Source organism: Entelurus aequoreus, linkage group LG01 (genome assembly GCF_033978785.1).
Source record: "Entelurus aequoreus isolate RoL-2023_Sb linkage group LG01, RoL_Eaeq_v1.1, whole genome shotgun sequence".
In the NCBI taxonomy this organism is placed as follows: Eukaryota; Metazoa; Chordata; class Actinopteri; order Syngnathiformes; family Syngnathidae; genus Entelurus; species Entelurus aequoreus.
The window spans coordinates 54,910,834-54,925,015 of record NC_084731.1 but is presented as its reverse complement, the minus strand read 5'-3'; the positions used below and the strand labels follow the sequence as shown (position 1 = coordinate 54,925,015).

The 14,182-nt window shown below is 39.2% G+C and overlaps 1 protein-coding gene across 3 annotated transcripts in view; it reads right to left on the bottom strand.

Annotated features, from left to right (window-relative positions):
* Window positions 1–14,182, bottom strand: part of per3 (period circadian clock 3) — a 52,483-nt gene that overhangs the window by 19,703 nt on the left and 18,598 nt on the right. For 2 of the 3 annotated variants that reach the window (XM_062054753.1, XM_062054752.1), the window contains exons 2-10: window positions 11,683–12,069; window positions 7,744–7,904; window positions 7,557–7,675; window positions 7,205–7,403; window positions 4,580–4,631; window positions 4,253–4,401; window positions 2,618–2,696; window positions 258–364; window positions 19–175 (exon numbers count right to left, since the gene is read on the bottom strand). In XM_062054753.1, the coding sequence (XP_061910737.1) occupies window positions 19–175; window positions 258–364; window positions 2,618–2,696; window positions 4,253–4,401; window positions 4,580–4,631; window positions 7,205–7,403; window positions 7,557–7,675; window positions 7,744–7,904; window positions 11,683–11,927 (1,268 nt within the window). In that variant the 5' untranslated portion in view covers window positions 11,928–12,069. The remainder of the gene's footprint in view (window positions 1–18; window positions 176–257; window positions 365–2,617; window positions 2,697–4,252; window positions 4,402–4,579; window positions 4,632–7,204; window positions 7,404–7,556; window positions 7,676–7,743; window positions 7,905–11,682; window positions 12,070–14,182) is intronic. The other variant, XM_062054755.1, reaches the window with a different exon arrangement.

Below are 14,182 nucleotides of genomic sequence, written 5' to 3'. Positions count from 1 at the left end.
TGTGTTGTCGCTCCTTACGTTCGGACTTTGTGCCGTCCGATGATGAAGGCCACTTTGCGGCTCCAAGGGTTGATGAAGCTGGACCAGCTGGTGTCCAACGTGATGTAGTCACCATTCTGGCAGCGCATACGCACTGGCGAGTGTTCAAACGGTGACTGACCTGCGTACTTCAACACTGCAAAAGATATCAATACCACCAAAATGCAGAAGTGAGCAGACTGAGCTTGTCAGACAGCAGCTAGCAAGTATAAACTTACCCTTTCGGTGCATTGATAGCATTAGTGGACAGTCCTCTGGGTGAATGCAAGTGAGCAACGACATGCCAATCAGATCTTGAGGGAGGTATCCTAGCAGTGGCACGGCCCTGTGGGAAGTCACCATACAAGCTGAATAACTGGACACTGTTTACGCATATCTGAGTGGGTAATGACCTGTTGTTATAGATGTGAATCTTTGGGCACCACTTGATTGAATTCGATTCTTTGGGTTAACTATTCTAATCAGAATTGATTCAAAACTATTTTTGTTTAAATATCAATACTTTATAATAACATCGGGCACCAGTTCTATGATTAACTACATTCCTCCGTTAAAAAGATGAACAGCTGTGAAAAATGTCTGTTATACTTAAAAGAATACTGGTTTTGAAAACATTTAATAAATTCAAATACAAATAAGACAAGAGACGTATTACACATTTCTCTTTTTTAAAGTAAATCTGTACAGCAGATATGATCATCTACATCAGGGATATCAAACTCAGGGCCCGGGGGCCAATTCTGGCCCGCCACATCATTTTATGTGGCCCACAAAGGCCTGGAAATAATATGCGTCAATAAAGTACTTTATCTTTTCTCACTAAATGTATTTGTTCTTTCCATTTTAACAGAAAAAAATGCAGGTACCGCATGACATGCATCCCTTTTAAACTTTAATATTATCCAATATAGGAAAAAATACTGCTCCGAGTGCCACCCACACTGGTTTAAATGTAACTTAGATATTAGGTTTCACTATGTAAAGCGCTTTGAGTCACTAGAGAAAAGCGCTATATAAATATAATGTACTTCACTTCACACCTAGTGTGACAATCATTGGTACTTTAACTTTAACTTTTAATGTGGCCCTCAATGAAAATGAGTTTGAAAACCCTGATCAACATCCACAATATGATTTACCAGAGTAGCTGGACAGGACATTTAAAAAAAATAATAAAAAGGTAAATAATTAATTTTTTATATTTTGAATAGATTAAAGGCCTACTGAAACCCACTACTACCGACCACGCAGTCTGATAGTTTATATATCAATGATGAAATCTTAACATTGCAACACATGCCAATACGGCCGGATTAACTTATAAAGTGCAATTTTAAATTTCCCGCTAAACTTCCGGTTGAAAAACGTCTATGTATGATGACGTATGCGCGTGACGTCAATCGTTAAACGGAAGTATTCGGAACCCATTGAATCCAATACAAAAAACTCTGTTTTCATCTCAAAATTCCACAGTATTCTGGACATCTGTGTTGGTGAATCTTTTGCAATTTGTTTAATGAACAATGAAGACTGCAAAGAAGAAAGTTGTAGGTGGGATCGGTGTATTAGCGGCTAGCTGTAGCAACACAACCAGGAGGACTTTGACTTGGATAGCAGACGTGCTAGCCGCCGCTAGCCGCACGGATGATCGGGTGAAGTCCTTCGTCCTTCCGTCGATCGCTGGAACGCAGGTGAGCACGGGTGTTGATGAGCAGATGAGGGCTGGCTGGCGTAGGTGGAGAGCTAATGTTTTTAGCATAGCTCTGTCGAGGTCCGGTTGCTAAGTTAGCTTCAATGGTGTCGTTAGCAACAGCATTGTTATGCTTCGCCAGGCTGGTAAGCATTAACCGTGTATTTACATGTCCATGGTTTAATAGTATTGTTGATTATCTGTCTATCCTTCCAGTCAGGGGTTTATTTCGTTTGTTTCTATTTGCAGTTAAGCCCGATGCTATCACGTTAGCTCCGAAGCTAAAGTGCTTCGCCGATGTATTGTCGTGGAGATAAAAGTCACTGTGAATGTCCATTTTGCGTTCTCGACTCTCATTTTCAAGAGGATATAGTATCCGAGGTGGTTTGAAATACAAATCCGTGATCCACAATAGAAAAAGGAGAAAGTGTGGAATCCAATGAACCCTTGTACCTAAGTTACGGTCAGAGCGAAAAAAGATACATCCTGCACTGCACTCTAGTCCTTCACTCTCACGTTCCTCATCCACAAATCTTTCATCCTCGCTCAAATTAATGGGGTAATCGTCGCTTTCTCGGACCGAATCGCTCTCGCTGCATTGTAAACAATGGGGAAATGTGAGTAGCCTTTCAACCTTTGACGTCACGCTACTTCCGGTACAGGCAAGGCTTTTTTTATCAGCGACCAAAAGTTGGAACTTTATCGTCGATGTTCTCTACTAAATCCTTTCAGCAAAAATATGGCAATATCGCGAAATGATCAAGTATGACACATAGAATGCATCTGCTATCTCGTTTAAATAAAAAATAAAAAATTTCAGTAGGCCTTTAAGAATCATTGCAAATAAAAATCTGATTCATTCAAAAATATTTTTTTGACACCCCCTACCTGTCGTCCACTTCGAGGAATACACAGCCAGGTGAGTGAGTGGTCGTGAAGATGCGCTTGTCCATGGGGATTCGAGGTGCTGTGGGAAAATATAATATGCCTGATAAATAAAGTAGTATTTACACCAGGGGTGCCTAAACTACGGCCCGCGGGCCAATTACGGCCCGGCGGTGTCTTCGATTTGGCCCGCAAGACTGGCAGGAGTTCAATAAGCAAACCGGCCGGGCGGGGTGTTTTCATATTACATTTAAGTATCCGGCAGTCTGACAGGTGAAATATACATGTATACACATATTTATACACATTAGGGTTGTACAGTATACCAATACTAGTATATTATCATGGTACTAATGAATCAAAAACGGTAATATACTCGGTAATATACCCCCCTTTTTTTTTTCAAGCAGACACGGTGTGTAGACAGAAATGGGAGAATGGACGCATTTTGGCTTAAAAACTGACAAAAATAGTGAAGCTGCTCAGCAAGAGGTACTTTGAGACATGGCTAGCTAGCTAGCAGCTAACATCCATCCGCAGTCGACAGTGTTTTAGCTACTTCTAAATCACTAATCCTCACCTCCATGGCGACAAATAAAACAAGTTTCTTACAAGTATCATCCCTGCAGGACAAGGAATAGCTAAACATTCTTCACTACACACCCTATTAGGATAATAGCTCACCGGCGTCACCGCTAACAAAAGATAGCGCTTGGGTGGATCTACACCTGACATTCACTGTAATGATACCAAGTACAGTATCGTATCTAGTCGATACTACTATAATTACATAGATATTTTTTATCGTCACAAAATCTTTTTTCTATTTTTTAAAAATTCCTATGTTTATAAACTCAGGACATACACCCCTGGACACATGAGGACTTTGAATATGACAAATGTATGATCCTGTAACTACTTGGTATCGGATCGATACCTAAATTTGTGGTATCATCCAAAACTAATGTAAAGTATCCAAACAACAGAAGAATAAGTGATTATTACATTTTAACAGAAGTGTAGATATAACATGTTGAAACAGAAAATAACCACATATTAACAGTAAATTAACAAGTGGATTAATAATCCATTTTTACAGCTTGTCCCTCATAATTCTGACAAAATAATAGAATTACAAATGACACAATATGTTACTGCATACGTCAGCAGCCAATTAGGAGCCTTTGTTTGCTTATTTACTACTAAAAAAAAGTTGTCTATTTTATTTAAGGACAAAATTGTTCTTCGATTGCAATAAGAACATATGCTTAATGTACCGGAATAATTTTTGTTAAAATAAAGCCAATAATACAATTTTTTGTGGTCCCCTTTATTTAGAAAAGTATTGAAATACATTTTGGTACCGGTACCAAAATATTGGTATCAGGACAATCCTAATGCATACATACACGTACACACACATACATATATACTGTAGTTATTTTGCATGCTTTTGGCTGGCGGTCAGATTTTTTAAGCCCAATGCCGGCCCACAGTCAAAGTTTGGACAGCCCTGATCTAGACATTTAAATATCAAATGAAACAATGCCTACATGAATGCAGTTAACATGCAAGCAAGGCAGTAGTGCACTGGCTGGTGGTAAAGATGCACAGTGACAGTGTTCACCATCACCATACCCTCATATCCTGAAATGATGCGTTCAGCCAGGGCCAAGCAGCACGGCTCTTCCCCCTTCCCGCTGCTTCCAGTTCCGTGCACTTTCAGCAGGTAGGGTGTGATTCGAAAAGGGTTGTAGCGCATCTCACCCTCATGGTCCTTCCCACCCCTAAACAAATACATACATTTCCAGATCACATGATAATACTGACAGGAAAACCCGGCTGGGTGTAAGCCGAGCCTTCTGTTACCAAGGTATAGTGAAAGATTTGTCATTTTCAACAGCCGCTTGTTAAATACTTTGGCCTGAGCCCACACAGACTGATGAGAGGCACGTAAATTCTGACCTGATTCTGCAGAAGAAAGATTTGACTTGGGCACTGTCAAATAGAACCCCCGCTGAGGAGATAGAAACAAATAAATGCAGTTTAGTTTCCTCTTAAACAATCAGTAAGATACACTTAATGGCAAACAATGAGACAAGTTGCACTAATCTTGTGAACCTCACTGATCTGCACCAACTGTTCATTGTGTAAACACAACACATTGCAACTGGAACTGCTGCTAAATGCCTCGGTTAGTTGCTGACTATAGAGTTTTTGGGAACAGAAACGTTTATTGACTATAGAGGTTAATTTGAATCTTCATCACAAAAGCTTTTTTTGGACCCTGAATTTTTGTAACTGATTTTTTGGGGTTTGAATTTGATTGAAAGAATAATTGTTAGTGATGTGTATTTCTGGTCTTGTCACCCTCTCCCGGACAGAAGAGCGCCATGGCAGTGCGGCTGGATCAAAAGAGACGTCAGAGATACTTTGCTGAACAAAAAGTTGTTTTATTACAAGTGAGCGTCATTATATAGGTCTGCAGTACCTGGAGGAGATCAAGTCAAAAAATGAGGCACTCCTAACTTAAGCTCCTAACATAAAAGGAGACGTTCATGTGTAAATGTCTGGAAAACAACTGCTTTAAGTCATAACCTAAATGTTGGCATTGAGCTAGACAGGTAGTCTCTTTTCAAGCATAGGGCTATCCCTTTTGCATTCCGAAGTCCCAATTAGGGCCTCTTTCCTACGAGAAGTGATCTAATCCACCTACGAATGTCAAACTAAAAGGGCCTTAATTTATTATGTGCTCAAACTGAAATACCACTATTTACTTAAACTTGGTGGTTTGCTTCCTCCAAGATGAATATGAACATTCACCATATGCAAAACATAAAATGAGTTAATTAATTCACTTCATTAGCAAAATGCATGTGTTTGAAAATTAGTGTAAAATAATTCAGTGCTGAAAATTTCACTGCTCCAAAACACAAGACTCACTTCCCGTAAATAAAGACTGAAGCAATCGATCCTGTCTCAGAACCAGCCAATGAGGTTTCAAGTTTGAAGTCACGTAACAAGGGTCTTGCAAAGCATAAAAAAGGCAGTTACCTGGGCATAACACAACACAATCAATGCGGCCCGCTCGATGTTTCCAAACTATAGAATTGATTCCAATGGTTAGAACCTGCACTTTTGAGTGGCATACGGGTTACTACGGTAACCATAGGAACTACGTCACAGCAGCTCCATGCAGACGAGGCACGAAGCAGAGTGGGCGGAGTTTGTTTTCACAGCAACAAGCCTGAGACGCAAGTGTCAGACAAAGGCAGATTTCTACAACAAAGTTCTGCAGAAAAGTGATATTAAATTGAATATGTGGATTTAGTCTTTGCGTTAATGTTTTGGAGAGTTTGTTGTTCTTGCTCGATTATAAAAGATGTCGATCAAGGAGGTGGTCTGGGAAATAAAGGAGCATCGTTTATATATTCTCAATAGTCAGTGTTTTATTATTCGTAGTTAATATTGTAAATCCCACATTCTGTGTTTTCATGTACATTCTGAGTGTCATATTCAGTAAAAAACTTAAATTTCACTACGTCTTTAAGTTGGTCTGTTATAACGTTTTTATTATCAGTCAATGTGTGAGTGTTTTTATCATTATGTGATCAGCTTTTATCCTTTTTTTTTTTTTTAATCTTGGGATTTTTTTATTAATAAAATAAAAACACATCTGAGCACATGCAGCAGATTACATAGCCTGGTTACATGTAATGCTGCATTACCTGCCTCTTTGTAAGACCCGTGTCACGTGACTTCAAACTTGACACCTCATTGGCTGGTTCTAAAACAATTGCTTCAGGCTTAATTTACCGGAAGTGGGCTGTGCGTTTTGAAACAGCAAATTTTTATGCACTGAATTTTTTTAAACACTGAATTTTTAAACACTGAATTTTCAAAAACTGAATTTTTCTAAGTTTAATTTTTATACACTGAATTAAAAAACCTGACTTTTTATACCCTGAATTAAAAAAACCTGACTTTTTATACCCTGAATTCAAAATAACAACTGAATTTTATACACTTTATTTAAAAAAAAACTACTTTTTATACACTGAATTAAAAAACCTGACTTTTTATACCCTGAATTAAAAAAACTGACTTTATATACCCTGAATTAAAAATAACAACTGAATTTTATACACTTTATTTTCAAAAAACCTACTTTTTATACACTGAATTTAAAAAACTGTCTTTTTATACACTGAATTAAAAAAAAAAACCCTGAATGTTTATACACTGAATAAAAAAAAACCTGACTTTTTATAAACTTAAATTTTTTAAATTTATTTTTATTCACTGAATTTTTAAAACATTGAATTTTGCTTACAATTTTTTTTCAATGAAATGGTAAGCATAATTTAATGTAAAAAAATTCAGTTCACCAAAATTTTCATGCAAAAAATTCAAATACATAAGTTCCAAGTAAAAAAAAAAAAGCTTGTGTAATAAAGACACAAATTAATAGAAAACAGTTCCACGACAGAGAATTTAATTCTGGAATAATTCAAAAACCAAAAAGTGAAATCCTTTCTTTATGTGCCAGTTTTGTGAACATTCTTGTTATAGTATGTGTCACACACCCACCTGTGTGCGAGTTTGTCCAAGGCGGTAGATGCGGCTGTGCTGTATGCGAGTAGAAAACGTTCACATCTTGGTGGAAGAGGAGCTCCACAAACTTGGCCGACACCAGAAACTTCCTTTTGCAGCACAGGATGCTGGGCGCCTGCTCGGACGCGTGCAGGACACGGCCGCTCGACAGGGAGAACACCGCCACGAAGGAGTCCTACCCAAACACACACAAGACACAAGCCATGTCAAAAGCAGTAAACACACAAACACTCGCACACCTGCCCAGGTGTGAAGCAAAAATAAGTGAGCCATGCCCTAAAATTAGGATCAGATGAATATATCCAGCACACAACAGGTGCGTGCCTACCGTATTCTTCAGGTTGTGTTCAGATGTCACTCTCTCCAACTCTTCAGGAGTGCAAACGGTGGCATCTCTCCTCTCATTCTGGCCATTTCGCATCAGCAGTTTGTAATACTCACTGTTGGCTGCCGACAACAACATACACACGTTAAGACTCCTCTTCAGATACAAAAACTGCAGATCAGCAGGTTACCTTGCACCTGCTTGACACACTTGAGGGCATAATGTAAGGCTTCTACAGTGCTCGCTTTGCTGCGGCTGCGTTTGTCGGATGGAAGCCTTTTCTTCATCTCAGCCACTGTGTTCATCACCTGTTTGTGGGTGTGACCTTTGCCGCCATCTGCATTCACACTGCTGCACACATTGTCATGGATAAGGAGGGTGGGGGGGTTAGAAGCCTTAGGGGCCTTAAATGCTATTGACCTATATGTTATGTCTTGTCATTGTCTGGACCAAGGTTCGGCAACCCCCTGCAGCTTTTTCAAAAATGTATGAAAATGGAAAAAGATGGGGGAAAAAATATATGTTTTGTTTTAATATGCTTTCTGTAGGAGGACAAACATGACACAAACCTTCCTAATTGTTAGGAAGTCCACTGTTTAATATGTTTGTGTTTATGCTTCTCTGATGAGAGTATTTGCAGAGCGCCGTTTTGTCCTACAAAGTTCGGTGATCCTTAAACTCGCCGTAGTTGTGTGGACTCTGATGCAACCGTTTGTTTACATGTACAACTTTCGCCAACTTTATGCCACTCCTTCTTTGTCTGATTTTGTCCACCAAAGTTTTACGCTGTGCGTGGATGCACAAAGGTGAGCTTTGTTGAGGTTATTGACTTGTGTGGAGTGCTAGTCAGGCATATTTGGTCAGTGCATGACTGCAAGCTAATCCATGCTAACATGCTATTTAGGCTAGCTGTACGTACATGTTGCATCATTATGCCTTGTTTGTAGGTATATTTGAGCTCATTTAATTTCCTTTATTGTGTCTTGACACATTATCTGTATGTAATATTGGCTGCATTTCTGATAGTTGTTTGTGTACCATGTTGTTCAAGACCACAGCAAACGTTACCCAGCTTGCAAAGATTATAATAAATCCATTAGAATAAGACAGCCTGCCGTTTCCTTTAACTTGGACACACACACACATCTATACCTTTTGCCATTTTAAGCCAGTCATTTCCAGGAGTTATCACACCCTCCGAGAAGCCTCCGTTTTACTAATTTTTTCCAATGTTGTAAAAATGTGTGGAATAAATATTAAAATTTCCACATTTCTGTCAACGAAAATTTGCGTCAGCCTGCCGCACACACAGTCATTTTGATAGCAGGCCAAAATAGCTAAAATAAAGACATCATGTGTTGCCTTCAGTACAAGACTTACATAAGGCGTTTAATTTTTTACAACTCCAGGCAGATTTATTTTTTGTATTTTTGGTCCAATATGGCTCTTTTAACATTTTGGGTTGCCAACCCCTGGTCTGCACAAATATCAATCCAGGAATTACTCAACACACCCTTGCATAGGGATGGGAATAAAACAATTGTTCTTGTTGATATGATCTCTGGGAATCATTTGACAGATTTTCTATGCCAGTTGGCATGCATGATGTCCACACGAACAGCGTCGATCAGCGGCACAGATGGTAGAATTATTTCAAGTGGATATTTCATCAAATTCAGAAAATACAAAAAGAAACATTAGCAGACACATAATGTGATAACATTGAATGAATGACGTTAAACTACAAATGCCTATCATGTTAAAACGCGCTATTTATTAACTGTAAACGTGAAATTAATGTTTTTCATGCATCACATGACGAGACGGCTGACCGGCAGTTTGCACACCTCCTTCTTAAGAGGTGTTCTACACAGCTGGAGACACTGGGATGAGTCAGAAATATGGCATATGCTTACCAAAAAATAATATTTTCTGCAAAATTACGGTTAATTTTTTATAATTGATAGTTGAAAAATTGCACAGTTGTACTTGACTTGAATGTATTTGTCTTACTTTTGAGCGCTCAGCATATATGCTTAAAGACCTACTGAAATGAAATTTTCTTATTTAAACGGGGATAGCAGGTTCATTCTATGTGTTATACTTGATCATTTTGCGATATTGCCATATTTTTGCTGAAAGGATTTAGTAGAGAACACCGACGATAAAGTTCGCAACTTTTGGTCGCTGATAAAAAAGCCTTGCCTGTACCGGAAGTAGCGTGACGTCACAGGTTGTGGAGCGCCTCACATCTGCACATTGTTTACAATCATGGCCACCAGCAGCGAGAGCGATTCGGACCGAGAAAGCGACGATTACCCCATTAATTTGAGCGAAGATGAAAGATTCGTGGATGAGGAAAGTGAGAGTGAAGGATTAGAGGGCAGTGGAAGCGATTCAGATAGGGAAGATGCTGTGAGAGGCGGGTGGGACCTGATATTCAGCTGGGAATGACTAAAACAGTAAATAAACACAAGACATATATATACTCTATTAGCCACAACACAACCAGGCTTATATTTAATATGCCACAAATTAATCTGCATAACAAACACCTCCCCCCTCCCGTCCATATAACCCACCAATACAACTCAAACACCCGCACAACACACTCAATCCCACAGCCCAAAGTACTGTTCACCTCCGTAAAGTTCATACAGCACATATATTTCCCCAAAGTTACGTACGTGACATGCACATAGCGACACGCACGTACGGGCAAGCAATCAAATGTTTGGAAGCCAAAGCTGCGTACTCACGGTACCGCGTCTGCTATCCAACTCAAAGTCCTCCTGGTTGTGTTGCTGCAGCCAGCCGCTAATAAACCGATCCCACCTACAGCTTTCTTCTTTGCTGTCTTCATTGTTCATAAAACAAATTGCAAAAGATTCACCAACACAGATGTCCAGAATACTGTGGAATTTTGCGATGAAAACAGACGACTTAATAGCTGGCCACAATGGTGTCCCAATATGTCCGCACAATCCGTGACGTCATGCGCAAACGTCATCATACCGAGACGTTTTCAGCAGAATATTGCGCGGGAAATTTAAAATTGCACTTTACTAATCTAACCCGGCCGTATTGGCATGTGTTGCAATGTTAAGATTTCATCATTGATATACACTACCGTTCAAAAGTTTGGGGTCACATTAAAATGTCCTTATTTTTGAAGGAAAAGCACTGTACTTTTCAATGAAGATAACTTTAAACTAGTCTTAACTTTAAAGAAATACACTCTATACATTCCTAATGTGGTAAATGACTATTCTAGCTGCAAATGTCTGGTTTTTGGTGCAATATCTACATAGGTGTATAGAGGCCCATTTCCAGCAACTATCCCTCCAGTGTTCTAATGGTACAATGTGTTTGCTCATTGGCTCAGAAGGCTAATTGATGATTAGAAAACCCTTGTGCAATCATGTTCACACATCTGAAAACAGTTTAGCTCGTTACTGAAGCTACAAAACTGACCTTCCTTTGAGCAGATTGAGTTTCTGGAGCATCACATTTGTGGGGTCAATTAAACGCTCAAAATGGCCAGAAAAAGAGAACTTTCATCTGAAACTCAAAAGTCTATTCTTGTTCTTAGAAATGAAGGCTATTCCACAAAATTGTTTGGGTGTCCCCAAACTTTTGAACTGTAGTGTATAAACTATCAGACTGCGTGGTCGGTAGTAGTGGGTTTCAGTAGGCCTTTAATATACATTTAAAAAGTCATACTTTTCATTTCTATTTGAAAAATGTTAAACATATTACACAGAATTTGTTGTTGTTGTTTTTTTACTACAGTAGAATATTTATTTTGTTATTATTTAAGGCAATTTTCCAAACAAAATAATATTTCCCGGCACCCAATCAAGGCTGTGGGTCTTTTAAGATCCCACTGTTGTGTTTGTATCCTCATGTTTTTGTCTAAAACTCAACAAAGTGGATCCTAATGGACTTGTTTGCTATCCTTTTTTCCAAATGAGAATCGATAAAGAACCGATCCGTTAAGCAGAATCGATTTGATCAATTCCCATCCCTACACTTGGATGAACCTTTGTTCACAAAAAAAAAAGAATATATCTGACAGCAAAAAAAACTGAAGTGAACAATGTAGTTCACAGTCAATGATGACAAATACCTCTTTGTGGAGGTGGATCCTGTGGCGCTACCAGGGCTGTGATTGTCTGAGGAGAGGTTGTGCGATCCACTTGTCATCTCCTCATCTTCCTGCCCCACGTCTCCACCCGACCCTCCGTTGTCCTCCCCCCGGACACATTCAGATTGAGTGCCTCTGTCCTGCAAACCCTCTTCTCCTGTTAAAGCAGGCTCCTCCCCATCTGGGCCGTTGTCCCCGCCGAGCATCTCTTGGCTTTGGTCACACATCAGTGGGAATGGATCCAATCACACTGGTCAGCAGAGGTCTTCATTTGGTCAGCAGTCGGAATGGGTTCCATTTGGAGACGCTAAACAGGTCCTTCCATCCGTGCGGAATGCTGCAAATGCAGGACTGTCTTAAGCGCTGTATCTTTAGAGAATGAGAAAAGGACATTTTAAACCCAAGTTTACTCATAGGCAAAGTGAGACAGGTTTATTTATAGAGCATAATTCGTCCACAAAGCAATTGTAAGTGCTCTACAGGCGGCGAATAAAATCATAAATACAAATAAAATCATCATTCAGAATGATCATGAATTCATTTAATTTAAAGTAAAAAGTGTAGCTAAAATAGCTAAATAGAAGTGCTTTCAGCCGGGATTTGAACACTGCCAAAGTTGAGGACTATCGCATCTTCTGAAAGACTGTGAACTGTGAAGCATAAAAACTAAAACGAAGCCCTTACGATGTCAGGAAACCACTTCCAGAGGTTCTCAGAGCCCAAGAAGATCCATATGGCTCAGACATGCAGGCCTCGAATTTTAACTTTTTAAGGTCAAGGCAAGTGTTGCCTTAAAGGAGGGCTCATATTTTAGGTCACCAAGGCAAGTTGGAAGGGCACCAAGACAAACAAACATTATTATCTTTCGAGGCAGGGGCTCCAAAGCATGCATATATATATGTATGTGTGTGTGTGTGTGTGTGTGTGTGTGTGTGTGTGTGTGTGTGTGTGTGTGTGTGTGTGTGTATGTATATATATATATATATATATATATATATATATATATATATATATATATATATATATATATATATATATATACACACACACACACGTATGTATGTATATATATATATACACACACACACACACACGGACACACGTAAGTACGTACACATACATATATATATATACACACATATATATATATACACACACACGCGCGCACACGTAAGTACGTACACATTCATATATATATACACATATATATATATATACACACATATATATATATATATACATACATACATATACACACACACATCACACATACATATATACTGTATATATATATATACACACACACACATACATGTATATGTATGTATGTGTGATGTGTGTGTATATGTATGTATATATGTTTTCCGCACTATAAGGCGCACCTAAAAACCTCCAATTTCCTCAAAAACTGACAGTGCGCCTTATAATCCGGTGCGCCTTATATATGGACCAATATTGAGCCACAACAGGTCTCGCAACTACGGTAACTACGCCGACTTCATTTTCCCCCTTCTACGGCTGCTTACCGTAGAAGAAGAAGAGCTTCTTCTTCTACGGGTGAAAATTAAGTCGGCGGCTGCTTACCGTAGTTGCGAGACCTAAACTTTATGTAAAGACCCAAAAATGGCTCCTATGAAGAGACACGCTTACGACGCAGAGTTTAAACTCAAGGCGATCAGTCATGCAGTAGAACACGGGAATAGAGCAGCAGCGAGAGAATTTTACATTAACGAATCAATGGTGCGGAAGTGGACGAAGCAACATGATGACCTGCGCCAAGTAAAGAAGACTAAACAGAGTTTCAGAGGAAACAAAGCGAGATGGCTACAGTTGGAGGACAAACTTGAACAGTGGGTTGTTGAACAGAGAGCAGCAAGTAGAAGTGTCAGTACAATCACTATTTGTTTTGTTGACATTCCCTTTAGCGCAGCTCCATCTAATGGATGCATAACGTAACCCCAGCCTCTACTGTATCAATCAATCAATCAATGTTTATTTGTATAGCCCTAAATCACAAGTGTCTCAAAGGGCTGTACAAGCCACAACGACATCCTCGGTACAGAGCCCACATACGGGCAAGGAAAACTCACCCCAGTGGGACGTCAATGTGAATGACTATGAGAAACCTTGGAGAGGACCGCATATGTGGGTAACCCCCCCCCCCCCTCTAGCGTCTATTCTATGCGGTGCGCCTTATACAGTATATGAACAAAGTTTTAAAATAGGCCATTCATTGAAGGTGCGCTTTATAATCCGGTGCGCCTTATAGTGCGGAAAATACGGTATATATATATATATATATATATATATATATATATATATATATATATATATATATATATATATGTGTATGTATATACCTGTATATATATACCGTATTTCCTTGAATTGGCGCCGGGAATATAGTATTCGCCTGCCTAGAATTACAGCCGGGTCAAATTCGTTTCGCAAAATAATTAGCGCATGCTTGGCACTTCCGCCG